Source organism: Balaenoptera ricei, chromosome 20, assembly GCF_028023285.1.
Source record: "Balaenoptera ricei isolate mBalRic1 chromosome 20, mBalRic1.hap2, whole genome shotgun sequence".
In the NCBI taxonomy this organism is placed as follows: domain Eukaryota; kingdom Metazoa; phylum Chordata; class Mammalia; order Artiodactyla; family Balaenopteridae; genus Balaenoptera; species Balaenoptera ricei.
In genome coordinates, this window is record NC_082658.1 from 19,988,553 (window position 1) to 20,015,633 (window position 27,081).

A 27,081-nucleotide genomic window follows, 5' to 3' on the forward strand; every position below is an offset into this window, starting at 1 on the left:
GACTTTTGACTTCACATTCTGTGTTTGACTTGGAATTATTTACTAAAAACTCTGGAAATGTCAAATAATTTTTGTGGGGACTGACTTAAACACTCTTGACCCTACTGTAAGAAGCTTTGATAAAGGCTGGTTCCTAAATGGTGCTTTCTCAAACTGGGACTGCCTTGTGCTAGCAAGCAGCAATTATTCATGATTACTTTTCTGCAAAGTTTGTTGCTATTAAGTCCATTTCTCTCTGATGGATAGATTGAAGTAAGCATCTAAGTTATTTTTTCATGGCACCTGTCACAGGGACATAGAGGAGCAGGGTAATGTCTTGAGAGTTCCAGCTACATGTTCCTTGTCAAACAATCAGAATCAAATCCCATTCCCTAAAGAATAGAAAGAGAAATAGCAAACATTTAATGAGAGGATCCATGCTATTTCTTCAAAATGCTCTAGATTCACTCCCCACAACGATTCCTGATTCTCGATGAAAATATTTGGAGAGCTTGATGGTTCACAGAATTTTGGAGAATGTGGACATCTTTAAAAATATCTTGGGACGGGTGAAGTGTGTACGTGTGGATAAACAGTAATTGAGACAGCAGAGGTGAATAGGATTCAGACTCATGACTATTCAAGGAAACTAAGTATTAAAGATAATTTTCTCTGTTCATGCTGTTACCATATAAGCTTCTTTCTATATCCAAAGAAGGGGTTTAGAAGGGAAGGTTGTAGATTTTCACCTTCACGTGTCATGGCCCAAACCAATTCTTGAACTTGTCTGACTGGCTCTAAAGAGGAATGTAAGTAAACAAGACCTGAATGAACACAAGAGAAACCTGGCCATCACCTGTGGAGTCAAGTAATGTAGGTCACCTTCTCTTGCACCTATAAATCAGTGCCTGACCCTCAGATAAATGGGAAATGTGCTTCCAGAGAAATGTCATTTATTATCATGTTGGCGGCAGTGACTTAGGGAAGGAGCAGAATAAAAGATATTCTATCTAGCGATGGGGAACCAATGTAGTAGCAAGAAAATAAGTACCTTAAGGAACTGGGAAGTTCTTAAACCTCTCTGGCAGGAGCAAGTATTGGCCTCTCTTTCATGAATGAGGGTCATTTTTATCACCTTGGGATGTCAGACTTTGGCAGTTCTGGTGATGAAGCAAGGCTGCACGTGCTCATGAGAAGAAGTGACTCTCCCATCCTTAATCTCCTCGGTGATGGTGCAGATTTTAACCAGAATTCTCAGCAGGGTTTTGCAGGCACCGTGGGACTCGTGTATCCCACAGGGGGTGAGGATGATGTGTGAACTAGGGCTCTGGCCTTACTGGATATGCAAGTGGAAGGCTCACATTTGGTGGCACATGGGTGACAGGGAAGCCTAGGAAAAAACAAAATTTTACCTGTGGTTGAAAGAAGGCAACGGTGGCTATGGAGAAATGGCAGTGGTTAAGTTTTCAACATTTGTCACTCAAAACAAGTACTTCCCAATGCTTGATTATTCATTTTGTACTGTCATTAGTTGAAGAAAAGGAATCAGACCAGACCCATGGGAAAGCAGCATCCCAGGTTTAGAAGTGCTAGATTATGTAAGCTGCCATTACAGCCAATGCCAGAGCACTGGACGAACACTCCAATAGTCCAAGACTGGGGTGGAGCCCAGCTCTGTCATTTGCCAGCTGGTGACCTCAGATAAGTCAGCTAACCCTCTTGAGCTTTAGTTTTTCATCTGCAGAATGGATATAGTGGGAACTCAACAGTGATAAGGGACAAGTCGAAGAGCTTACTATCTGAGGAAAGCAAGTTAATCTGGTATTTTTCTTAACCAGAGAGATAGTCACAGTACTTTTGGTGGCCTGGTCCCCATCTATGGAAGAGTCCTCAACGCATCATCCAGAAGCTCTAAGGTGCCTTCTGGGTGTCTATAAATGAATAATCTTTAGAGAACTGGAATTAGGAGGAGTTAAAAGTAAGAACCCTTTTTAGAAAGCATCATGTTTCTTTGATGATTCAAGGCACTTTGGTATATTTGGTATATTGGAGCTCCTCAGGGTGATTGCATAGGTTGACATTGTGCTAGAACAATGTGGACATGCCAGTTAAAAGATTTCTGTGAATGGCGTTCACTGATTGTTTTGGGGATGGATGTCCCCTTAGCAATTGTAACTAGGTCTACATTTGGGGTGTTAGTTTGGACTGAGTTGATTCAAAGAGCTCATGCTCCATGTCATTTCCTTATGAGTTGGTTAGCTTCTTATTTAAAAACTTACAACTTCTATAAAAAATGCTGATGCACACATAGGTACATGCTGTTGTTGGCCATCAAAGACAAGTGGCTGGACAGGGCTGGGGGTTTCAACCTGAGCAGAACGTTCCTCCAAAGGAGGAAGCAGGGTTGTCCTGTTTGATCTTGTGAAAGTCAGACTTTCATCTTAGTAGGGGGAAATCTGTAAATTGCCAGGAATGTTCATCTTTGAGGAAACCATTTTTTCCCCCTAGTAATTTTTAAAACTCTAAGAAGTTAGCCAACCTGTAAGGAGTCAATCTGGAACACTGGCTCTTCAAAACGACTCAGTTCAGCTAACCCTTCAAATTTGGACTAGGCTACAATTGTAGGTCTCCAAATGGCACAGCTTGAGAGAGTGGATTGACTCTCCCGGCCAAAGCTCTCCATCACTGGCAAGAAGACCAAGGCACTTGTCCCCCATTGCCAGTGGCAGTACATACATGTGTCTGTTTGAGCCTCTTTCTTGCAGAAACTGGTTTTATTTTCATACTTGCCATCTGAGCTCTCCAGAAGGCTGTGGTATGTGGTAATCTCATGCTCTAGCCGGGACTTGACGTCCAGCAGAATCTCATATTCTTGGTTTTGTCTTTCCAGAGTCCCCCAGATCTCTGCCAGCTGAGCCACTAGGTTATCGATCAGACACTGGATCTGGGCCTGGAAGGCTGTGTAGCGGGCCTCCGTTTCTGCCAGGGCACATTCCTGGGACTCTCTCTACCATGGAGGAGGAAAGGAGGATTTATAATGATGACTCCTTTAAACCCAAGTCATTTGTTATCAGTGTCATTTTAAACAATGGTTTCTTGATGACAGGTACTAATGAATCTCCAAGGCTTCTTGACTTCTTATTACTTCCTAACCAAATAAATCCAAAAATAAAATTATCAACTATGTTAAAGCTTGCTTTCCTTTATCTTCTTTTTTGGGACTTCTCTTTAAATATTTACTTATCTTCTCCCTCCTTAATCACCAGACAATCTCCTACCACACTCTCCTACCTAGGACAGAAAAAAAATACCAACTTATTTCACACCCAGGCATTAAAAACGCATTACCACAACACCTCTTTCTACGAGGGTTTCTACCTAAAAAGGAAGTGAGCAGCATTTAGCCATAAACAATTTCTTTATATGTAAAAATGAGAGTTGAAACTTTGATAATTAAATTTCTTTCCTGATCTATCATTCTGTAAGCCTATGGATAATGGAATTTTAGTTTTCAATAACCTATTACTTGCATGATTATTCCAATTTTTATAGATGAGAAAACTGCAGTTCAAGAGGTTAAATGAGTTGATTAGCTGGTGACAAAACCAGCTTTGGGGCAAGGTCTTCTTAATACCCTTCATATCAGAGCATTTAAATAATTTCATACTTCAGAGAGGCCGTGCGTAGAATGAGGAAGAAGTGGTTCCAGCTTTGGAACCTGTATTCTGGCTCAGACTCTTACTTCTTTTGTGACTTTTGACAAGTTACTTAATGCCTCAGGAGCTTGTGTCTTCATCCACAAAATAAGTGAAATGAAACTTATCTTGGATTTGTCTTGGTAAAATCACCAAGATTTTACCAGATGAGCTTTCTGAGCCTCATCTGTAAAACTGGCTTAATAATTATGCCACCTCCTTCATAAGATTATTTTATAAATTTGATAGTTTGTAAAAATGTTTTGCATGCAATAAAATGCTCTCTTAGTGTTTCCCAAAGCGTACTCCATGGATTATCATTGCCATGAAATGCTCTTTAAAAAAAGGAGTCCACAGTCAAATGAGTTCTAAAATGCTGAATACCAGATATCCCCTTCTTGGAGAGTCATGGTGAACATCCGCTTATTAAAGGCCTGAAGGAAGGTACCTTGTTTAATCTTTGTTTAATCCAGCATTTCCCAGGCTTATTTGACCTCAAAGTCCTTTTTTGGCCACAGATCCTTTAACAAACAGAGGAACTGCTGTTCTGAAGGGCACACTCTGGGAAACACTACACCACACAGGTGTCAGGGACTACTGCCATCACTGCTGTGCTAGGTTTGGTCAGTGTTTCAGGTACCATTCGGTGCTGGGCCTGCAGTTCAATCTGTAGAGTGTTCATGGTGCATCTCAGTTCAATGATCTCCTTCTGGAAGCACGGCTGCTGTTGAGTGCTGGTCTCCACCTCCTGGTTCAGCTCCTCCATCTGAAACATAGTCAAAGAACATGAATATCATGAAGGAAAACTTGACTGTGATTCAAGAGCCCCTGGAAATACAATGTCAACTCTTTGTTTTTGACTTATCTACCCTCCCCACCTGTGCGTTGAACCACTGTTCTACATCTCTGTGGTTTTTCTCCGTGATGGACTCATATTGACGTCTCATTTCTTGTAGAAGCTGGTTTAGGTCAACAGAAGGGGCAACGGTCACTTCAATGTTGAGTCTGTCCCCAAGCTGGCTCTGTAAGGAATTGATTTCCTATGGAAAGAAAAAGAATGTGAAGTCACTTGGTGAACAGATGACTCCCTTGTGTTCTTGTTTCAGTCTAACAGTGATAATTTAGCTTCACTGCATCTGAAATTGAGCCCACAATAAAGGAATACATGATTTATAGGCACTATGAAGATGCTATAAAATGACTTAAGGCTATTTCACATATGACTGTGTGTTCAGATATGTTCAACATTGAAAAGAATTGACCAGCAAGATCAGGATTTTAAAGAATTTAGATCATTTCCAGGGGTCATGGGTGAAGTGGCATAGGGGTGGAATTTATAATGAGAGACTATAGTCTCCATGATGCTAATATGTGCTTATGCCAATATCGACTTATACCAATAGTGGCGGAAGTCTGTGCAGAGATGCCTACAAAAAGATGGGAAACATGTGCTCACAGGAAATTGGGTTGCTTCCTTATCCTGGAAAAGCTGGAGAAGACAGTGGAGGCTTCAGTTACTGTGTTGTGGGCAATGGATTTGAAAGACATTGAACCAATGGTAGTAGCAGTAGGTATAATCAGGTATAACAGTAGTGTCTAGTTGAACTCAAACTGTCAAATTCAACTCAAAGAAATTGATGCTATTTTTAGAGGCTCAGCTTGTAAGGACTCCGTTGGTCTTTCTCTAACCTCTTCTTGGTTCTTTCTGAGGCAAAGGAACTCCTCCTTCAGAGACTGGACTTGTGCCTCCAGGTCAGCCTTGCCCAGGGTCAGTGCATTCAGTATCTGCTGTAGGTCACTGGCATCTGTCTCCACTAGCTGGTGTAGGGACACCTTGACTTTGTACCTGTAAAAATGGTACATGAAAAGAAAAGCATTAAAATGTAGGTGGTGTAAATCCGGCCAAGCAGAACTTTCTTCTGCATTTTCCTCTGGGCTTTTCATTTCCTATATTTCTATTGTAGGTTTTCTTCTGTTTCGAGGTGAAACCCTTTGAAAAACATCACTACTTAAATAGGCTTTCTAAGTTAGTTTGAGTGATGCTACCTTGTTATTTGAGATGAAAGAGTTTATCCTCCTTCCCCTGCCCCTACAGGCAGTGCAGTGGAAGTGGAAAGAGCAAGAAATTAAGATTTAGCAAGCCTGTGTCCAAGTTTTGGCTCTGTCTTGTACTAACTGCATGTCTTTGGATAAATAGCTGGATCTTGTTAAACCTCAGTTTTCTCACCTTAAATGGGCTAGTAATATATTAGTTCTACCTATTTTATTGACTATTGTGCAGGTAATCAGATGGGTTCATATGTTAGAAACTACAGATACTGTATAAATGTGAGTGGCTATGAATCTTAATCATTTATATCGAATTTGAAGGTCTTCTCTGGGCTGGTGCTGACATAGTATGGGCAGGAGGGTTAGCAGATCCAGACACGATCTTACTGGGTATGTGTAGCATCAGATGCAGGGTGAATTCTATCATGAACCACAGAGCTGGGTGGGCTTACTTTGCTCTCAAGTCATCAGCAGCCAGTTTGGTGTTGTCGATTTGTGAGACCAGTCTGGAATCCTCAGCCTTGGTACACAAGATCTAGAATTAAGAAGCTGTACACACAAATGAGACAAACACCAAGATCTCCTTCTTTAAAAGCGTCCAAGGGACTTGTGTGTGTTTCAATTAACAGGGAGAGGCTAGTTAGGCTTTTTATAGCTACGCTTAGGATGCTTGGGAAACTTTGGAACTTTTTGTTATTTTCCTAAAAGATCAGCAAAAATTACTTCAATAAAAACTTCTATAGATGTTTTACTGTTAAAATATAAAGTTCATCCTAAATTTGCATAACATACCATGGTCCACTAGAATGTAAACGCTATGAGGGTAAGACTTTTTTGTTCATCAGTATGTTCCCAAAACCTAGAATAATGTCTGGTGCGTTGTTGTTGGTGCTCAGTAAATATTTTTTGAAAAAATATAACAGAATAAGTCCAGCATGTGTAGCAGCAGCGTATCACTCTGATTAGGAAACTTAGGTTTGGTGTGGGAAGAAACTATTTAAACAATTTAGAGATGATGTAATGAACATAAAGGGGGAAAAGAGTGGTGATGGTTGAAAAAAATGGATAAAAGTTAAACTGTTTAGGAACTTATTAAAACAAAATTCTTTTCCTTAGATCCCTGTTTTCTTATTTTTGTTAAAGAAATGGCAGCAGTTGTTAATACATTTTGGTCCTGTGTTATCTGGTTTAAATGGCAGAGTGTATTTCTGGAAAATGAAAAACTATAAAACTCTAAATATTGCCTCAAGATGACAATTTCATTCAAGAGATTTTCTTATTCTACAAAATATTGTTCAGCATAAAAGGAACTAAGATATTACAGTTTAACAAATGACTATTGCTTGGAGGACATCAATTCACAACGTGATTATACACATTCCTGAGAATCTTACTTTCTGCTAGAGCTCCTCAATGGTAACATAGTAGGACAGGTAGTCAGGACATATGACCCGGAGCTTCTTTGTTACACTCTTCCTGGATTTTACATTTTGCCACTGCAGTGTGGCATTCTCTCGTTCCAACATTCGTACCTTTTCCAGGTAGTTAGCAAAGCGGTCACTCAAGATTTGCATGGTCTCTTTCTCATTACTGTTGGTGCCATCACCACACCAGCCACAATCATCCAGAGAGGAACAAGCATTGACATTGCTTATTAAGCAGAGGGGTGTGAGACAAAAGCAAGGAGTGGATTGGCAGCCCTGGGACTGGGGAGCTCTCAGAACATGGCCAGGTGGTTGACAGCTGTTGGCTTCAAGACCACAATGCTGGCAGCTGGTGTTAGAAAAGATGGTTCTTAAATTTGCAATTCTAGAACAGCTTTGGCATGGCGTTGAAGAAGACATAGTTGTTTTACAGCACTTGGTATCCATAGTGTGTGCCCAGCTTTGGTTTATTTAAAAGTCTAGGTCTTTGGTATCCAAAGCTCAAGACAACCATGACTGAGTCTAAATTCCAAGCCTCTTGGCATTTTCCTGTTTGAAGTGCTTATATAGGCTTTGCTCTAGGTGCGGTCACAGCAGGCAGGAAGTTTTCCTTTCTAATGTTTATATAAAATCCCATAGGAACATCTTATTAGTCTGTTTTTTACTTGCCTGAGAAGAGTTACTTGTCTCATAAAAATGTGCACTTAGGCTATTACTGAGTTATTACCCATTACAACTACTACTTGTCATTGGGTTCAGAGCTTCACCTTATGTCTTCAAAACGACCTGTCGTCATGGTTCTAACAGCATCCATTATTAAGCAAGTGTGAGTATATTAAGTTCATTAAGTCCTTGTTGACCTCTTCCTCTGGCATTGAGCTTGACCAGGAATGAGTCCATCCTTCTTTTCCTTTCTTCTCTAAAAAAGGGAAACTATTGATATCTAATAATTATTGGTGAACTTAGAAATCAATATATTATTTCGGTCTGTCCAACTGATTTTCCCATTTTCGTTGTTTGGACATTGTATGGATTAAAATGTTGGTCTTAAACAAGACTCTTTTTAAAGGTAATTGCTGGGTTTCTGTTTTAGCTTTCCAGGTAGGGTTTGATTGCTAACAAGAAATTCTTTGGAAAAGAGGCTGGTTACCTTTTGATTTTCTGTAACTCACATTCTATGATATTTTTAGTACTCAGTGTTTGCTTGTCATACTACATTAGCTAAAAATTGTTGTGGTGTTGGTTTACATTTGCTGTTTAAACATGATCTGCTGAAAGGTAAGTGTGTTCTTTCTTAGTAATACTTAGCATTGTTCTTAAGGAAGCTCTTTGTTCCTGATCCTTTTTGGAGGCCCTAGGGGAGAATCATTTCCTTGCCTTTTCCAGCTTCTAGAGGCTGCCCACATTCTTTGGTCTATGGCTCCCCTCCATCTGCAAAGCCAGCAATGGCCAGTCAAGTCTTCCTCACATCACATCACTCTGACACTGACTCTTCTGCTTCCCTCTTCTACATTTCAGAAAGAACCCTTGTGATTATATTATTCCCACTCATATCATCTAGGATAATCTTCCTATTTTAAGGTCAGCTGACTAGTAACCTTACTTTTCCTTTGTCATGTAGACTAACATATTCAAAGGTTCTGAGATTAGGACATGAACATCTTTGGGGACCCATTATTCTGCGTAACACACAATGGAAGGAAAAAAACACAATTTACAATAGCACCAACAAATATAAAATATGCAGGAATAAATTTAGTTAGAAAGATACAAGATCTACAAGAATAAAATGTTAAAATACACTGAAGAACAGAAAACTAGAATAAATGGAAAGATACATTATGTTCTTGGACTGAAATACTGTAGTCATCATTAAAAAATAATCAATTATATCTACATTAATTTCACTTAGATCTCAATAAACTTGAGATTGTCTCATTAAGTGACTTTTTCAACTAGACAAGATAATTCTGAAGTTTTATGAGAAAAATAAAACCAATTAGAATGGCCAGGAAAATTCTAAAAAAGAAAAGCTACAGAAAGACCAGTACTTCCAGGTATTAATAATAAAATGTATTTTAAACCTCAATAATTAAAATGTAGTATTGATGCATGAATATTCAGACTGACCAATAAAATAGACTAAGAAGTCTAGAAATAGATTCCCAAAGAGCTTGAGATTTAGTATATGATAAATGTGACATTTAAATCAATGGGGAAAAGACAGACTATCATATACAGTTTGGGGACAGTTCTGTATCACTCAGGATTGGGGAAGGGGAAGGAATGTTCAATTCTGTATCACTCAGGGTTGGGGTAAGGGCAAGAGATGTTGGAATCATACCTAATGCCTTATAGTAGCACAAATTTACAAAAATTCAAATATGAAAAAATAATATCAAAAATGTACTAAAAGAAAACATAGGAAAATCCTTTTATAAATTTGCAGTCAGAAGGCCTTTCTAATAATGACTCAAAATTAAGAAACCATATAAAACTTATAAATTTAACATCAAATAACTTGTGCATGGGTAAAAAAAAAACCTATAAAATCAGAAGAGAGATGACAAATTGGGAAAGAACATCTGCAATTATACCACAGACGTGATCAGAAGGAAAATAAGGAAGGAACTTTTAAAAGTGCCTTAGAAAAAGTGTTCAATGTCACTAATAAAAAAGGAAATGTAAATTTAAACTACACTGAGATATCATTTTATTTTTCCACCTAACAGACTGAAAAAAAAGTCAAAGTTTGATAACAGACACATTGTATTGTGTACAACCTCTAATTTATTTCTGGTGGGAGTGTAAATTCATATAAGTTACTATAAAGCTACTATAATCAAGGCAGTTTGATATTGGCATAAGTGTTGGCAATTAGATCAGCAAAAAAGAATATAGAGTCTAGAAATAGACTCAAATTTGTGGTCAATTGGTTTCTGACAAAGATTCCAAAGTAAGTCAATGAGAAAAAGATAGCCTTTTCAATAAATGTTGCTCAATTAATTAGATAATTATATAGCAAAAACTAATACATCTTGAGCTCTACCTCACACTATACACAAAAATTAATTAATGATGGATTAAACACTTAAATGTGAAGGTTACATGTATAGGCATGCCTTGTTTAATTGCACTTCACAGATTTTGCATTTTTTACACATTGAAAGTTTGTGATAACTTGCATTAAGCAAGTTTATCAGCATCATTTTCCCAACAGCATTTGTCACTTCATGTCTCTGTCACATTTTGGTAATTCCTACAATATTTCAAACTTTTTCATTTTTGTTATATTTGTTATGGTGATCTGTGATCAGTGATCTTTGATGTTACCATTACAAAAAGATGACAACTTGCTGAAGGCTCAGATGTAGGAAGGTTAAAAGACAAAACTAGTGAAATCATCTATATCCACAATAAATAATTAAGGGATACACAAAACAAAAAGATGTGAACTATAACAAAAACATTAAATGTTGGGGGAGGGAGAGTAAAAATGCAGGATTGTTAGAATGCATTCAAATTTAAGAGATTATCAACTTAAAATAATGATCAAATATATATTATATACGTTATATATATATATATGATATGGACCTCATGGTAACCACAAACCAAAACCTACAGTAGATACACACACAAAAAAGAGAAAGGAATACAAACGTAACACTAAAAATAGTCTTCAAATCCACCAGAGAATAGAGCAAAAGAAGAAGAAATGAATAAAAAAGAACTACAAAACAATGACAATAAGGACACACCTACCAATAATTACATTAAATGTAAATGGACTAAATGCTGCAATCAAAAGACACAGAGTGTCTGAATGGGTAAAAAATCAAGACCCATATAAAAGCTGCCTATAAGAGATTCACTTCAGATCTAAAGACACACACAGATTGAAAATGAGGAGATGGAACAAAGTATTCCATGCAAATTGAAATGAAAAGAAAGCTAGGGTAACAATACTTATATCAGAAAAAATAGACTTTAAAACAAAGACTATAACAAGAGACAAAAAAGGACGTTACATAATGATAAAGGGATCGATCCAACAAGAAGGGATAACAATTGTAAATATATATGCACCCAACATATGGGCACCTAAATACATAAAGTAAATATTAACAAACATAAGGGGAGAAATTGACAGTAACACAATAATAAAGGGGAACTTTAACACCCCACTTATATCAGTGGACAGATCATCTGGACAGAAAATCAACAAGGAAACACTGGCCTTAAACAGCATGTTAGATCAGATAGAATTAATTGATGTATACAGAACATTTTACTCCCAAACAGCAGAATACACATGCTTTTCAAGTGTACATGGAACATTCTCCAGGATAGATCACATGGATCTATGGATCTAGGCCACAAAACAAGTCTCAATAAATTTAAGCAGATTGAAATCATATCAAGCATCTTTTCTAACCACAACAGTATGAGACTAAAAACAACTACAAGAAAAAAACTGCAAAAACAACAAACACTGGAATCTAAACAACATGTTACTAAACAACCAATGGGTCACTGAAGAAATCAGAGAGGAAATCAAAAAATACTTGAGACAAATGAAAATGGAAACACAATGATCCAAAATCTATAGAAAACAGCAGAAGCTGTTCCAAGAGGGAAGTTTATAGAAATACAAGCCTACATTAGGAAACAAGAAAAATCTCAAATAAACAATCTAACCTTACACCTAAAGGAACAAGGAAAAAAAGAACAAAGCACAAAGTTTGTAGAGGGACAGAAATAATAAAGATCAGAGTGGAAGTAAATGAAATAAAGGCTAATAAAACCACAATAGAGTAGATCAATGAAACTAAGAGCTCGTTCTTTGAAAAGATAAAATCAATAAACTTTTATTCAGATTCATCAGGAAAAAAAAGAGAGAGGCCCCAAATAAATAAAATCAGAAATGAAAGAGGAGTGGTTACAACTGATACCACAGAAATACAAGGGAACATAAGAAATTACTATGAACAATTATACACCAATAAAATGGACAACTTAGAAGAAATGGATATACTCTTAGAAATGTACAATCTGCCAAGACTGAATCAGGAAGAAATAGAAAATATGAACAGAAGATTACCAATAATGAAGTTGAATCAATAATACAAAAAACTCTCAACAAACAAAAGTCCAGGACCACATAGCTTCACAGGTGAATTCTACCAAACATTTAAAGAAGAGTCAATGCTTATCCTTCTCAAACTATTCCAAAAAGTTGCAGAGAAAGGAATGCTTCTAAACTCATTCTATGAGGCCAACATCACCCCAATACCAAAACCAGACAAGACACCACAAAAAAATGAAAATTACAGGCCAATATCACTGATGAACACAGATACAAAAATTCTCAACAAAATATTAGCAAACTGAATTCAACAATACGTGAAAAGGATCATATACCGTGATCAAATGGGATTTATCTCAGAGATGTAATGATGGTACAGTACCTGCAAGTCAATCAACATGATACAACACATTAACAAACAGAAGAATAAAAACTATATGATCATCCCAAAAGATGTAGAAAAACTTTTGGCAAAATTTAACATCCATTTATTATAAAACTCTCAACAAAGTGGGTGTAAAAGGAACATATCTCAACAAAATATGGGTCATATATGATAAATCCACAGCTAACATTTTACTCAATGATGGAATTTGAAAGCATTTCTTTTAAGATCAGGAACAAGATGAGGCCCACTCTTACCACTTTTATTCAACATAGTATTGGAAGTCTTAGTCACAGCAATCAGAGAAGAAAAAGAAGTAAAAGGAATCTAAATTAGAAAGGAAGAAGTAAAACTGTCAATGTTTGCAGATGACTTGTCACTATATGTAGAATATACTAAAGATGCTACCCCAAAACTATTAGAATTAATGAATGAATTCAGTAAAATTGCAGGATATAAAATTAATATACAGAAATCTGTTGCATTTCTATATACTAACATCAAACTATCAGAAAGAGAAATGAAGAAAACAATCCCATTTAAATTACATCAAAAATAATAGAATATCTAGGAATAAACTTAATCAGGAGGTGGAAGACCTGTACTCTGAAAACTATAAGATGTTGATGAAAGAAACTGAAGACTGTGCAATCTTTCATGGATTGGAAGATATAAAATTGTTAAAATAACCATACTACACAAGACAAGCTAGAGATTCAATACAATCACTATAGAAATACCAAAGAAATTTTTTACAGAACTAGAACAAATAATCCTAAATTTTGTATGGAGCCACAGAAGACCTCCAAATAGCAAAAGCAACCTTGAGAAAGAACAAAGCAGGCAGTATCACACTCCCTGATTTTAAACCATACTAAAAAGCTACAGCATCAAAACAGTATGGTACTGGCACAAAAACAGAAGCATAGATTGGTGGAACAGAATAGAGAGCCCAGAAATAAACCCACACACATATGGTCAATTAATCTATGGCAAAGAATGCAAGAATATACAATGGGGAAAAGACAGTCTCTTCAGTAAGTGGTGTTGGGATAACTGGACAGTGACATGTAAAAGAATGAAACTAGACCACTTTTTTTCACACCATATACAAAAGTCAACTCAAAATGGATTAAAGACTTAAGTGTAAGACTTAAAATCCTAAAACTCCTAGAAGAAAACATAGGCAGTATGCTCTCTTTGACATTGGTCTTAGCAATATATTTTTTAATATGTTTCTTCAGGCAAGGGAAACAAAAGTAAAAATAAACAAATGGGAACACATCAAACTAAAACGTTTTGTGCAGCAAAGGAAACCATCAACAAAATGTAAAGGCTGCCTAATGAATTGGAGAAAAGATTTTCAAATGATATATCTGATAAGGGGTTAATATTCAAAATATGCAAAGAACTCAGACAAGTCAACATCAAAAAAACCCCTATCAACCCAATCAAACATGGGCAGAGGACCTGAATTGACATTTTTCCAAAGAAGACATACAGATGGCCAACAGGCACATGAAAAAATTCTCAACATCACTAATCATCAAGGAAATGTGAATCAAAATCATAATGAGATACCACCTCACACCTGTCAGAATGCCTATCATCAGAAAAACAACAAATAACAAGTGTTGATGAGGATGTGGAGAAAAGGGTTGTGGACAAATATAAATTGGTGCAGCCACTATGGAAAACAGTATGGAGGTTCCTCAAAAGATTAAAAATAAAATGCCCTGTGATCCAGATATTTCACTTCTGAGTATTTACCTGAAGAAAACAAAAACACTAACTAAAAAAGATATATGCAACCACATCTTCATTGCAGCATTATTTACAATAGCCAAGATACAGAAGCAACTTAAGTGTCCATTGATAGATGAATGGATAAAGAAGATGGAATGCTCAGCCATAAAGAAATGAAATCTTGCCATTTGCGACAACATGGATGTATCTAGAGTGTATTATGCTCAGTGAAATAAGTCAGAGAAAGACAAACACCATATGATCTCACTTATATGTTGAATATAAAAAACAAAACAGGGCTTCCCTGGTGGCGCAGTGGTTGAGAATTTGCCTGCCAGTGTGGGGCACACGGGTTCGGGCCCTGGTCTGGGAGGATCCCACATGCCGCGGAGCAACTGGGCCCGTGAGCCACAACTGCTGAGCCTGCGCGTCTGGAGCCTGTGCTCCGCAACAGGAGAGGCCACGATGGTGAGAGGCCCGCACACCGCGATGAAGAGTGGCCCCCGCTTGCCGCGGCTGGAGAAGACCCTCGCACGGAAACGAAGACCCAACACAGCCAAAAACAAATTAATTAATTAATTAATTTTTTAAAAAAAGTTAAACAAAACAAAACAAAACAAAACAAACAAAAAAAAAACTCAAAATGAAAACAGACTCATAGATTCAGAGAACAAATAAACTTCCACTAGTTTATTTTGAGTATTTTCACTACTTTTTTGTTGTTGTTAAATCAGGAGAGTGCTATGTAAAAACATCTAGCATAAAATTTTAGGTCTCAAACTTGGTTTTTCTTTAAACCTACCGTGTATTAACTATTATTAGGTGCTTTATTTCTTAGTGCTCGAAAAAATAGAAATAAAAAAGTGAAAAGAAGAACTTTTCTTCAGCTTTCTACTGTGTTTTTAAAAAACCTCTTAAATTTTAAAACAATAGATTCACAGTAAGTTGTAAAGATAGTATAGAGAGGTTCCATGTACCCTAGTTTTCTCCAATGGTTATATCTTACTCAACTGTTGTACAGTTGTAAAATCAGGAAGTTGGCATTGATACAATGCATTTGTTTAGTTCTATATAATTTTTTCCACATGTGTAGATTAATGTAACCACAACTGTAATCAAGATGTGCAACAGTTCAACCACCACAAAGATCTCCTTCATGCTATATCTAATTTGTTCTCCATCTCTATAATTTTGTCATTTCAAGTGTGTCAAATCATACAGTATATGACCGAGACTGCCTTTTTTCACTCAGCATAATGACCTTGAGATCTTGAGAACATTTTCGTTGTTTGCAGTTGTTGACTATTACAAATAAAGCTTCTATGAATAATCATGTATTTTGTTTTGTTTTCAATCCCTTTACTTTCTTTTTAATTTTTTATATTTTTTAATTTTTTAATTTTTAATTTTTATTTTATATTAGAGTATTGTTGATTAATAGTGTTGGTTAGTTTCAGGTGTACAACAAAGTGATTCAGTTATACATATACATGTATCTATTATTTTTCAAATTCTTTTCCCATTTAGGTTATTACAGAATATTGAGCAGAGTTTCCTGTGCTATACAGTAGGTTCTTGTTTGTTATCTATTTTAAATATAGGAGTGTATGTGTGTCAATCCCAAACTCCCAATCTATCCCTCCATCCTCCCTTCCCCCCTGGTAACCATAAGTTCGTTCTCTAGGTCTGTGAGTCTGTTTCTGTTTCGTAAATAATTTCATTTGTATCACTTTCAACCTACCTATATCATTATATTTGAAGTGAGCTTCTTGTTGAAAGTATATAATTGTGTCATGCTTTTTTATTCCTTATGCCAATCTCTGCCTTTTAATTGGTGTGTTTAAACCATTTCCATTTGCTGTAATTGATATGGTAGGGCTTAAGTCTACATTTTATTTTTTGTTTTCTGTTTGTTCCCTGTTTTTTTCTTTCATTTTTCTTTCTTTTTCCTGCCTTCCTGTAGGTTACTTGAATACATTTTAGAATTCTATTTTGATTTATCTATAATGTTTTAAAGTGTATTTCTTTGCATATCTTTTTAAGTAGTTGCTCTAGGTGTTGTATTATACATATATAACTTATCATGGTCTACTGGGCTTGACGTTTTATCAGTTCAAGTGAACTATACAAACCTTACCTCTGTTTACCTCCCTTTACTCTCCTCTTCTTAGAGCATTTTTTTTTTCTGTCTGCACCAGCTGGTGTTTCTGGGTTGTTGGTTTCTCTAGTTTCCAACTCCAGGATATATGAGGCAAAAAGAAACCCCAGGGAGCTCATCTGTTGTTCCTTGTATATCAAGGACTCTAGTTGGTTTGGCTTCTTCCACATTCCAGAGTCTGCTTTTATTTGTTTTTATATGTGATTTCTAGGATTTTTAGCCATACTTAAGAAGAGGAATGGGGAAATATACATCTACTTCATCTTTCTGGAAATTCTCTACTTTGCTGTTTAAATGTGTGAGAATATTTATTCTTATATCCTAAATGTCCAGTAGCAGATGATTGTATATAGAACTTGATGTACAAGAAAGGCAGCACCACAAAGGTGGCAAAGCCATCTTCATGAGGAAAGAATAGATTGCTTAGAAAGTGTGTTGATAAAACTGGTTTACAGTATGATGAAAAATTAAGTTAAATCCCTACCTTACACTAAATACAAAGGTAAACTTCAGATAGCTTAAAGTTACAAATAGAAATGTAAAACAATGAGGCTAATGGAAGAAGAAGCAGGAGAATATCTTTGTGACTTAGGATGGGGAAAGGTTTCTTAAACAAGATCCCAAAATACAAAACTTAAATCACTAAGATGTATACTTTAAATATCTTACAATTTTATTTGTCAATTATACCTCAATAAAGCTGAAATTTTTAAAAAAAAACAGTAATAAGCTACAAGGCTGTATTTACCATGCTAAAGGAATGAAAGCATTTTATTTGGAGATCAGCAAGAAAGCTTTATAAACTCCTAGGATATCACAAATAAGCAAGCAGAAGAGGAAATGATAAAACATAAATACATTGTGGATGCTTAGAGGAGAAATTTAGAATATGAAAGCCTTCTTGACTTGAGTTTCAAGTTTGGATGTCCCTGATTGAAGCGCCATCTCCTTTCCAGGACGCTGCTGGCTTCCATTCCTCCATCTGCCGTCCTGGGTGTTTAACCTTCATGTACAGCAGTTTTCCATTGTTCAAATTATGTTTGCCAAGCGTGGCTCACAAGTGTTGTTTGACATGCTTGTTGCAGAACATGGGTTACAGGGAAGCCTGTGGAAAATCCGTTTTTAACTAAGCTTAATATGGGGAAGCTGGATAAAATGTCAACTCAGAAAAAAATCTGCTAAAATTTGCCCAGCAAATTATGTTCTGAAGAACACTCTTTGCAGAGTAACATTTGACTGAAGCCTATTTTATCCCTGGACCCAGAATTGTCACTTCATGCTCACTGAAGCATTAACAGTTGAATAAGTTTTATGTATTTTCTTCACTTGGCAAATGCCATCTTATGCGTGTTCTTGAGTTTCCTTTAATGGAAGACAGGAGCAAAGGGAGACTCCCAGCTTGAAATGTCATATGTAATATTTTTTTTGCTTTAGAACTTTGGAATATTTTGAACATTTCTATTGTCATGTGATTAGCCTCGCTGCTTTTCGTCACTCTTTAAGAAGATCTTTTAACACATTAAGGAGGTTTGACCTTGGCCAGATCTTGGGGAAACAGGATTGTCTTACATGAGTCTCTTTGTGACTCTGGGGGATTTTGAGAGTAATTGTGTGGAACTTGCCTGCAGTCCTCGCTCTCCAGCAGCCCCCAGTGTGTGTTGATCTCACACTCCAGCCGGGCCTTGGTGTCCAGCAGCACCTCCTATTCCTGGTTCTGCCGTTCGAGATCGCAGCGGATCTCGGCCAGCTGCTTCTCCACATTATCAGTCAGGCACTGTATGTGGGCCAGCTGGGAGCTGTACTGGGCCTCGGTTTCTGCCACGGTGCATTCCAGAGATTCTGTCTGCAGAAGGAAAAGAGTGTAAAAAAAGCTGTTGTAACACAGTCTCTGGTGCTAGATGGCCTGTTTTTCAACCTTGCTCTATCCTTTTTTTCCAGTGTGACTTTGGGAAAATTACCTAGCTTCTCTGCGCCTCAGTTTTACTCTATAAAAAATGAGGAATGAAAAGTACCTATCTCATAGGATGTTTGGGAGGGTTAAATGAGTAAATATATATAAAGTATCTAAAACACGGTCTGGAAAAAATTTAAGGGTAGTAAGTGTTATCATTACCACTATGACCACTGCAACCTGAAACATACTTGTGTAGCCTACAGAGGATCAAAAACATTTGAGAGGAAATGTATATGTGCTCCAGGGTCCTAGTGTGGTTAAGAGAAGAGGTTCTGGGATTGAACCACTTGGATTCAGCTTCCACTTTTGCTGCTTAAAAATTGCATGACCTCCTATTACTTAATCTCTGTTTTCCTCATCTGTATAATGGGGTCAGTAAAGGGATTTACCCCATAAGGTTATTGTGAGGCTTAAATTAGCATTGTGCCTCTTGCAAGATGAATGCTCAGCTATTATTCACCCAGGTATTCTCTATAGGACCTAATGTGGCACACACAGTGGTGCTGTGATTATCAGCCTGATTTTCATACCTTATGAATTGGATTAGAGTTAGGAGTAGCATAAAGCATCCAGGAAAGCCATTTGTGGAGTTGTCTCCTCCCCAAAAGTAATGGCAGGTGAAGGGTTTGGTTCCTCCATCTGGCACTGTCCAGTGGTCATTTCATATTTACATTCAGAGACACACCAGAATGATCAGACTGCCTAGAGTAATTTTATTCCACGTTAAGCAACATCTACCCAAGTTCCATTTATATACACAACATGAGCTCTACCAGTTTAACTTTGTCACTCTTAGATCCCTTCAGTGATTTTGCCATTTTCCTCACCTCTTCATGGTTTTTCTTAAAGCAAAGGAGATCATCCTTCAGAGAATCCCCGTGGGCCTCCAGATTGGATTTGCACAGGGTTGGCTCACCCAGGATCCCACGCAGGCCACTGATGTCATTCTCTACCAGCTGGCGAAGAGACAGTTCAGACTCGTACCTTTCACAGCAAAAGAGATATAGCCGACGCTTACTCTGCAGGACACTGCGCAAAGTGCTGGGGCACACAGATGAGTGACACATGACCTCAAGGAACCCACATGCCTTAATTTCTTCTACACCCCAAATCATGAAAAATTCAAGTTTTGTGAGCATTCTTAGCTTGAAAAATATTATATAGAGAATACTTGTGATGTGTGTGTGTAGGTACGTGAGAGAAGGAGAGAAAGAGGCACCATAAACTATTTTCAAATTCAAATTAAACTTACTTTGACCTGAAGTCATCGGCAGCCAGTTTGCAGTTGTCAAGCTGTACAGCAACTCTAGAATTCTCTGCCTCTGTACACAAGATCTGGGAAGTAAGTTATTATGTCATAAATGGTTCTTTGAAAGAAACCCACATATGTACATGGTTAACAGCTATGCCATTGTTTATCTTTTAAAAGTCTTTATAAGAAAATATAAAATAGCTTTCAGCCTGCTTTTATTAACCATGTCACTTCATGAAGAAAAAAGGAGTGCCAATTTATAGACAAAATAGAGCAATAAAAAGGTTTAGTTTTTTAAATGACCTAAGACATTTTGCAATATTCCTTGGCCATCGAACTCCAGTTTTTCTCCAGAGGTAGTTTGTATTATGACTATATCCGTATCCATGATAATAAAAATTCATCAGTAAGAAAAGGACATAATTACTAGGTAAAATTATATGATTAAAAAGATGACATTTAAAAAGCTTTTATTGACACATATACACTATTGATACTACGTATAAAATAGATAGCTAATGAGAACATACTGTATAGCACAGAGAACTCTACTTAATGCACTGTGGTGACCTAAATGGGAAGGAAATCCAAAAAAGAGGGGATATATGTATAGCTGATTCATTTTGCTGTACAGTAGAAACTAACACAACATTATAAAGCAACTATACTCCAATAAAAATTAATTTAAAAAAATAAAGTGACTTGTGGAAAAAAATGACATTTCAATATCTATGTTAAAAATAATGTACACGTACCGTGTTGCATACAGAAGTAATTATAGATATAACACAGTTTTTCCTCATTCTCTAGCTGATAAAGGTAAATTCAGAGGTAAATGAGTTTATTATGGTCACTTACTAATTAGTGGCAGCACAGGGGCTAGTGTTGATGTTTGCTAACCTTTTGTCCAGTGCCCTTTCCTCTACATCACATTACCTCTGGGAAGTCCCTCACCTTTACCTGGTTTCCTTCCATAGAGCAGCCTCTTGTAGTATAAAGATAAAGTGCATCACAGACTGGGAAGGTGAAACATTCGGGCAATGAGATACTAGACCTTTTGCTGGATATCTTCAATGGTGTCGAAGTAACACTGATAATCAGGGCACACCAAGGGGACATCCTCTTCACAGGGTTCTCGGATCCTGCATTCCAGGTCCGCATTCATCTCCTCCAGCCCCCGCACCTTCTCCAGATATTTGGCGAGTCTGTCATTCAGAAACTGCATCGTCTCCTTCTCGTTGCTGTTGAACATGCCATCCTCACAACAGGCACAGTTCCCCACCGAGCACGGAACATTACAACTCCCAGCAAAGCAGCACGGCGCGAGGCACCCAGTTGGCATGCGAGACCTCGATAAGAAACTGGGGGCCTGGCATCTGGATGTAGCACAGGCACTGGGGAGACAAGTGGTTTCCACGGAACAGGTTGAAGCGAGTGCCCGATCAGAAGCCCTGACACCCGACTCAGAAGAGCAGCAAGCGGAGGAATAGTCAGAAGCCATCCTATCAGAAGTGAAGGACAAGACTAATTGCAAAACTCTGATTGCCTGCCTTCAAAAGTCTCATTCCTTCCTGAGACTTTTCTAGAGCCCCTCAAATGGCTATTTACAGAAGGCACCGGATGTTTTCTGGTGCCAGTTTTCATATGAACGTTCATTAGTGTTGCTTTTTGCTGAAGAAGAGTTTTATGCCTCATAAAAGAGGCATAACTTCAGGTTACTAAATAAGGACACAATCTCCATGTGCCAATAGGATAAAATACTAGTTTCAGAAAATCTTCGTAGGAAGCATTGTCCTTTTGACAGAATAAGGAAAAAAAGAAAATTTGGCCAATCAGTAATAGTAGATACAACTGATTACACATGAGGAAAATAACATTCCTGCAGATTTTGATCCTGTGCATTGAAAACTGTTTATGTCTTCTTTTAAAATTAATTTTGCAACTCATTTAAATGCCATTTATTTGTTTGTGCCACCACCATAAAAGTGTTCTGTGCGATTAGCAATCTTTGCGATGCTTTTTGTGCTCGCATGGTGGGGTGAGGTGTGTACTTGGTTTAAAGTGTGTGTGTATGAACCATACCTGCCTGTGTGCAAATTGAAAAGTCACTTTACATAACTGATGGGCATCACTTTTGCCCTCTAGGCCAAAATAGAAATCGATTCTCAAGACATGGACTTGGGATTTTTGATTTCCTGAAACTTGCTTTCTCCACATTTCCTATGCCTCATTTTTATATCAGGGATACTATTTTTTACCTGTATCTCTAATAAGAATGAAATGCAAATTGTGTTATAATCTTTTAGTCTCTCAGGAAACTAAACCCTCATTTATGACACTTCAGAGTAGGGGCAAGGAAGCTACAGAAGGCTTTTCTTCTGGGGCATGGAAACTGTTTTCTCTTATTTTCTTACTTATTTAATTTTGAAGGGCCAATTTCATGAAAATTAAAAATACTGGAACTTGGGAATAAAATTCTATAGTATAGGTTCCAGCAGTTCCATTGGATAAAATCCCTGGTGCAGTACCGAATGGATAGGGATTTGAGATATAAGTTTTTTGGATTCTCTCTTAAATTTTATCTCCAACTTTCACTTTTCCTGGCTTTAATTGTGGTATTTATTTCATTAAAAAAGTGTACAGAACAAACTGTCTGCAGAATCTTTAAGATATTTATGGGGAAAAAAACCCCATTATTCTGACAAAGTTAAAATTTTCATGATTCAGAATAAATGATTTTTTTTTTCTAACTCTCAGCACTACTTCCTTAGATAGCTGATAATGGAAAAACAAACAAACAACTAAAACCAAACCTGGAGACTTTAGATACATGGATTAGAATAGTCTCTTAGGATTTATTATTCATTGAGCAGAGTTGGTTTTGATTTTAGTAATTCTCTTTATACTTTAACACTTTGGCTAAAAGTTCTTAACTGAATACAAATTAGACATTCTTTTTCTCTTTGCTACCCTCTTTTTAATGTGTATTTCCCCCTCATCTTTTAAAAGATATTCTATTAATTTTTGTTAATTCAGCAGTTTGACTATGATATATCTAGATGGGGTGTGTGTGTGTGTGTGTGTGTGTGTGTGTTTAAGTTATATTTATCCTGCTTGGGATTTGTTGAGATTCTTGAATTTATTGGTTAATAAAATATATCACTAAATTTGGAAAATTTTCAGCTTCCCCTCCGCCCAGTTTTTCTGCCCACTTTCTCTCTCCTATCATTCTTGAACTCCAATTTCATGTATGTTTGACCACTTGATACTGTCCTAGAAGCTCAGGTTCTGTTCATTTTTCTTCTTTTTAGTTTTCTCAATGTTTTAGTTTTAACTAAAACATTAGTTAGTTAGTTTCAACTAACATTGATAAGTTTGTTCTATTTTAAGATTATTTTGATTATTACTAGATTATTATTTAACTAGCCGTTTCTATTATGATATTAAGGACATCTATTGAATTTTTGACTATACTCTTTAGTTCTAGAATTTTCATTTGCTTCTCTCTTACTTAATTTAAATAATTTAAATTTAATTTATTATTTATTAAGCAGAATTTTAAAATTTCACTTCTTCTGGTGAGATTCCTCATCTTGTCCACTCTTTCTTTCACATATTGTTCATCTTTCCCTTTAAATCCATGAAAATATTTATAATATCTGTTTTAAGATTGTTGTCTGCTAATTCTAACATCTATGTATCTATGGACTTATTTTTATTGGCTGCTTTTTCTCTTGATTATAGATGAGATTTTCCTGCTTCTTCACATGTCTGGAAATTTTAAATTATATGCTGTCCCTTTTAGATGATATATTTTAGGAAATATCAATTATGTTGCAGAGTTTTAAGTGTTGAGTTTTGTTCTGACAGGAAGTTAAATCACTGGAAGATCCTCTTGATCTTCTCAGGCTTGATTTTAGGTTTTTCCAGGGCAGGAATAATTTGGTGTGTTCTTTACTCAAGGCTGTGATCCTTACTCTTTTGGGGTGTTCTTCTGGAATATCAATTGAATGCCTAAGGTACTCAGAGTTTTCCCACTCTGGATAGGCTGGAAATTCAGTCTGTTAGTATTGAATGACTTTTGGTATGTCCATTCAGCTGTTTATCCCCCAGCAGCCACTCTATGCTAACTTCATGGAATTTCATCCTGTGTGCATGCAACCCAGCCTTCTGCAAGTACTTGACAAGATCTTTTACTCAGACTTCTGCACTTCCCCGCATACATCTTCTTCCTTCTAGAACACTATTGTGCAAATTCTAGCTGCCTAAACTTCATTTAGATTTGCCACTTGTGTCTTGACATGTCTAGAGCAGAACTCAGTATTTCCTTTTTTAATTCTCTCCTCCATCTCTGCTCCCATGTTCAGTTGGTGACATAACACTACTACCTAATCTATCTTTGACTACATCTTCTTTTCCATATTCTTTTGATCTCCAGCTCCAGTCAATTTACCTTTGATTATGTCTTTCTTCTCTTTATCACTGGGGTATCAATCTTAATTTCCTAATTTTTCTCAATTTTGTGGTACTATAGCACTTGACTAATGCTACTGGTAGAGCACTTATATTTTTATTATTATATAAAGCCTGGCATTCATTAAATAGTTATTAATTGTATGAGGGAGTGAGTGGGTATTGTGTGTGTATCTGCCTCACCTTCCAGACCTCACCTTCAGCTCATTTTTAGCAGGGTTAGTAAAATACAGGGTACATAACAGGTATTTAATATGTTTATTGAATGAATGATATTATTGTTATTATCTTTTTGCACAAATAGATCAGGCATCTGGATTAGTTGATATATTAGATCATGTTTGGTCTTTGGATCATATTCAGTATTTCCCAGCCTACCTTAAACCATTTTGTGGGGAGGACAAGTCAGGGAAATTATGCTGATATACTGGACCATTTTTTTGTGGTTTATTTTTTTTTAAAGATTTTTTTTTTGATGTGGACCATTTTTAAAGTCTTTATTGAATTTGTTACAATATTGCTTCTGTTTTATGTTTTGGATTTTTGGCAGCGAGGCATGTGGGATCTTATCTCCCCAACCAGGGATTGAACCCACACCCCCTGCATTGGAAGGCTAAGTCTTAACCACTGGACCGCCAGGGAAGTCCCAGTTGGACCATTTTATATGCAAGGCCATTTAGTTTTCTTAAAACAACAAGAACAACAAAAGCAAGAAATATTTGTCTGTACTGCCACCCTTTTCAGTTTTGCAGATGTTCTCTGTTTCTTAAAGTGCTGACCTTTGGAATTAAGAAATTCATTTAATGGATTAATAAAAATAAACAGAAGTAATTGTAGACATTTGTGCTATGCCAGAGACGTAAAATTTATTAGGATAATCATGAAGAAGCGCCTCAATTTCCAGAAAGATACCTTTCAAGACTGGAAACAGAATTCCCAAAGCACCCAAAGAAAGATACACTTTAAAATGAAGGAACTGAACAACTTTGGGAAACGTATTAGGCATCCACCTATTCCAACTGTCCTTGTTTACTGATATCCGCTACATGGACCTTGAAAGTCTCTCGGTTTCTTTTTTGCGGGGGTTGTCAGTGATAGCGCCCTCCTTGTTCCAACTTCGAAAGCAGAGCCAATTAGTTGCAGGTACTGAAACAGGTGAACACTTCTGGATTGACTCTTCCCATGTCAGGCACTGAGCGAGGCAGCCATCGGTCAGCAGCAGCTTGGGATGCAGGGCTCACAGCAGGGCTGAATGAAGGTTGTGAGGTTGATGCTTTCCAGGCCTGGGGTGGGCTGGGCAGAGTGGAGCAGGAAGCAGGTGGGCACACAGGGCTGAGGAATGTGGCAGGGTGGAGGGCAGTTGTCACAGCAGGTTGGCCCCAGTAACCAAACCGTGTGTGGGCAGGTGCTGGGTAGGCAGACTCCGCACCGACAGAATTTGTCAGAGGAGCAGATGGTGGTGGCAGGGCCGGTGGGGACGCTGCAGCAGTAGGGAGCGCAGCAAGCCATGGCGTTGGGAATCTGTGGTTTTTATTGGTTTGGCTTAAAGAAAGATGAGGCTCCTGAGGTGTGAATGTCTCCTCTTGCTCTGGGGCTCTTATATACCCTCTCCAATGGGTGTTGGTCCAACCAGAGGGCTTCTTTCCTGGTTCTTGTTTATGTTAATGTACCCATTATCCTTTGATTGGTTTGACATTTAGATGCTTGTAAAGAGTCTTTATCTTCCTAATTAACCTTTATTTGAGTTCCTTGCTAAATCTGAACTGATTACTCTTGCTATTTGTCACTGGAACACAAGCTTTATGAGGTATCACCTAAGGCTTCTGCTACTATAATTCCACCAGCCCTGGAGGGGAATATGCATGACAGTACACCTGTAGTATGTAGGTCTTTTCTCTAGCGCTGGTCGCTGGTCAGTTTTTATTCTCTTTACCTTTATCTGTTACCAACTGATCTGATGAACTATTCTTGTTTTAAAGAGCACTTAATTTTAGTAACTCTCTTTTAGCTTTGGGAACTTTAAAAAAATTAACTAATTTTTAATTGATATATAATTGACATGTGACATTGTATTAGTTTAGTTTTCAGACTTTTGAAGATCAAACTTACATTGATATGGAGAAATATGCTATTATTCCATTTTTATCATAAAATATTATAATACATATTCATTAAAAATTTGGACTATATAGAAAAGTATAAAGAAAACAAATTATCCATAATCTTATCATCAAGAGAAATTCTCTATTAATGTTTACATATGTCCCTCTAGTCACTTTTCATACATTTGTTTGTCATTTTATTACATCACTGGAATCACATTGTACATATGGTTCTATAACTTGCATTTTCACTTAAACATATACATTTTCATTATCTTGTATTCTTAAGTATATTTGATAATGTCATTTTTAACATTTCCTAGCGTTCATCATATAATTTACTTCTAAGTTGCTTAAAAATCTCATATTATTAATCATTTAAGCTATTTGCAACTTTTCCCTTTGATAATTGTGGCAAGAGTAACAACTGTGTATGTAAATCTTTATGCACATTTCTTATCATTTCAGAAACAGGGCTAATTATTAGGTAGAATTATTGATGCAAATGTTAATTAATGATATTTTAAGGCCTTTGATATTCATTGCCATACGGCTTTCCAGAATGGTTCTATTTACCCATTTTTTTTCTGTTTACATATTCCCACCAGCTGTGCTTGAGAATTCCTGTTTCCCTACACTTTGTTTTTTTTTTTTTAATTTATTTATTTATTTATTTATGGCTGTGTTGGGTCTTCGTTTCTGTGCGAGGGCTTCCTCCAGTTGTGGCAAGCGGGGGCCACTCCTCATCGCGGTGCGCAGGCCTCTCACTATCGCG

The 27,081-nt window shown here is 36.9% G+C and overlaps 3 protein-coding genes and 1 long non-coding RNA gene across 6 annotated transcripts in view; 1 reads left to right on the forward strand and 3 right to left on the reverse strand.

Annotated features, from left to right (window-relative positions):
• Positions 1–27,081, forward strand: part of LOC132355058 (uncharacterized) — a 249,465-nt gene that overhangs the window by 203,486 nt on the left and 18,898 nt on the right. The gene's annotated exons all lie outside the window — the stretch shown is intronic.
• On the reverse strand, positions 1,124–7,594 carry KRT39 (keratin 39). The gene is given in 8 exon segments (XM_059906487.1): positions 1,124–1,284; positions 1,287–1,369; positions 2,766–2,986; positions 4,315–4,440; positions 4,553–4,714; positions 5,364–5,520; positions 6,176–6,258; positions 7,118–7,594. Coding segments are annotated over 8 exon segments (1,470 nt in total).
• On the reverse strand, positions 17,531–21,232 carry KRT40 (keratin 40). The gene is given in 5 exon segments (XM_059908376.1): positions 17,531–17,630; positions 18,148–18,368; positions 19,253–19,463; positions 19,732–19,814; positions 20,786–21,232. Coding segments are annotated over 5 exon segments (1,062 nt in total).
• On the reverse strand, positions 25,417–25,713 carry LOC132355443 (keratin-associated protein 3-3). Its single transcript, XM_059907797.1, has one exon. It carries the CDS (start codon positions 25,711–25,713, stop codon positions 25,417–25,419), a length of 297 nt encoding a protein of 98 aa, XP_059763780.1.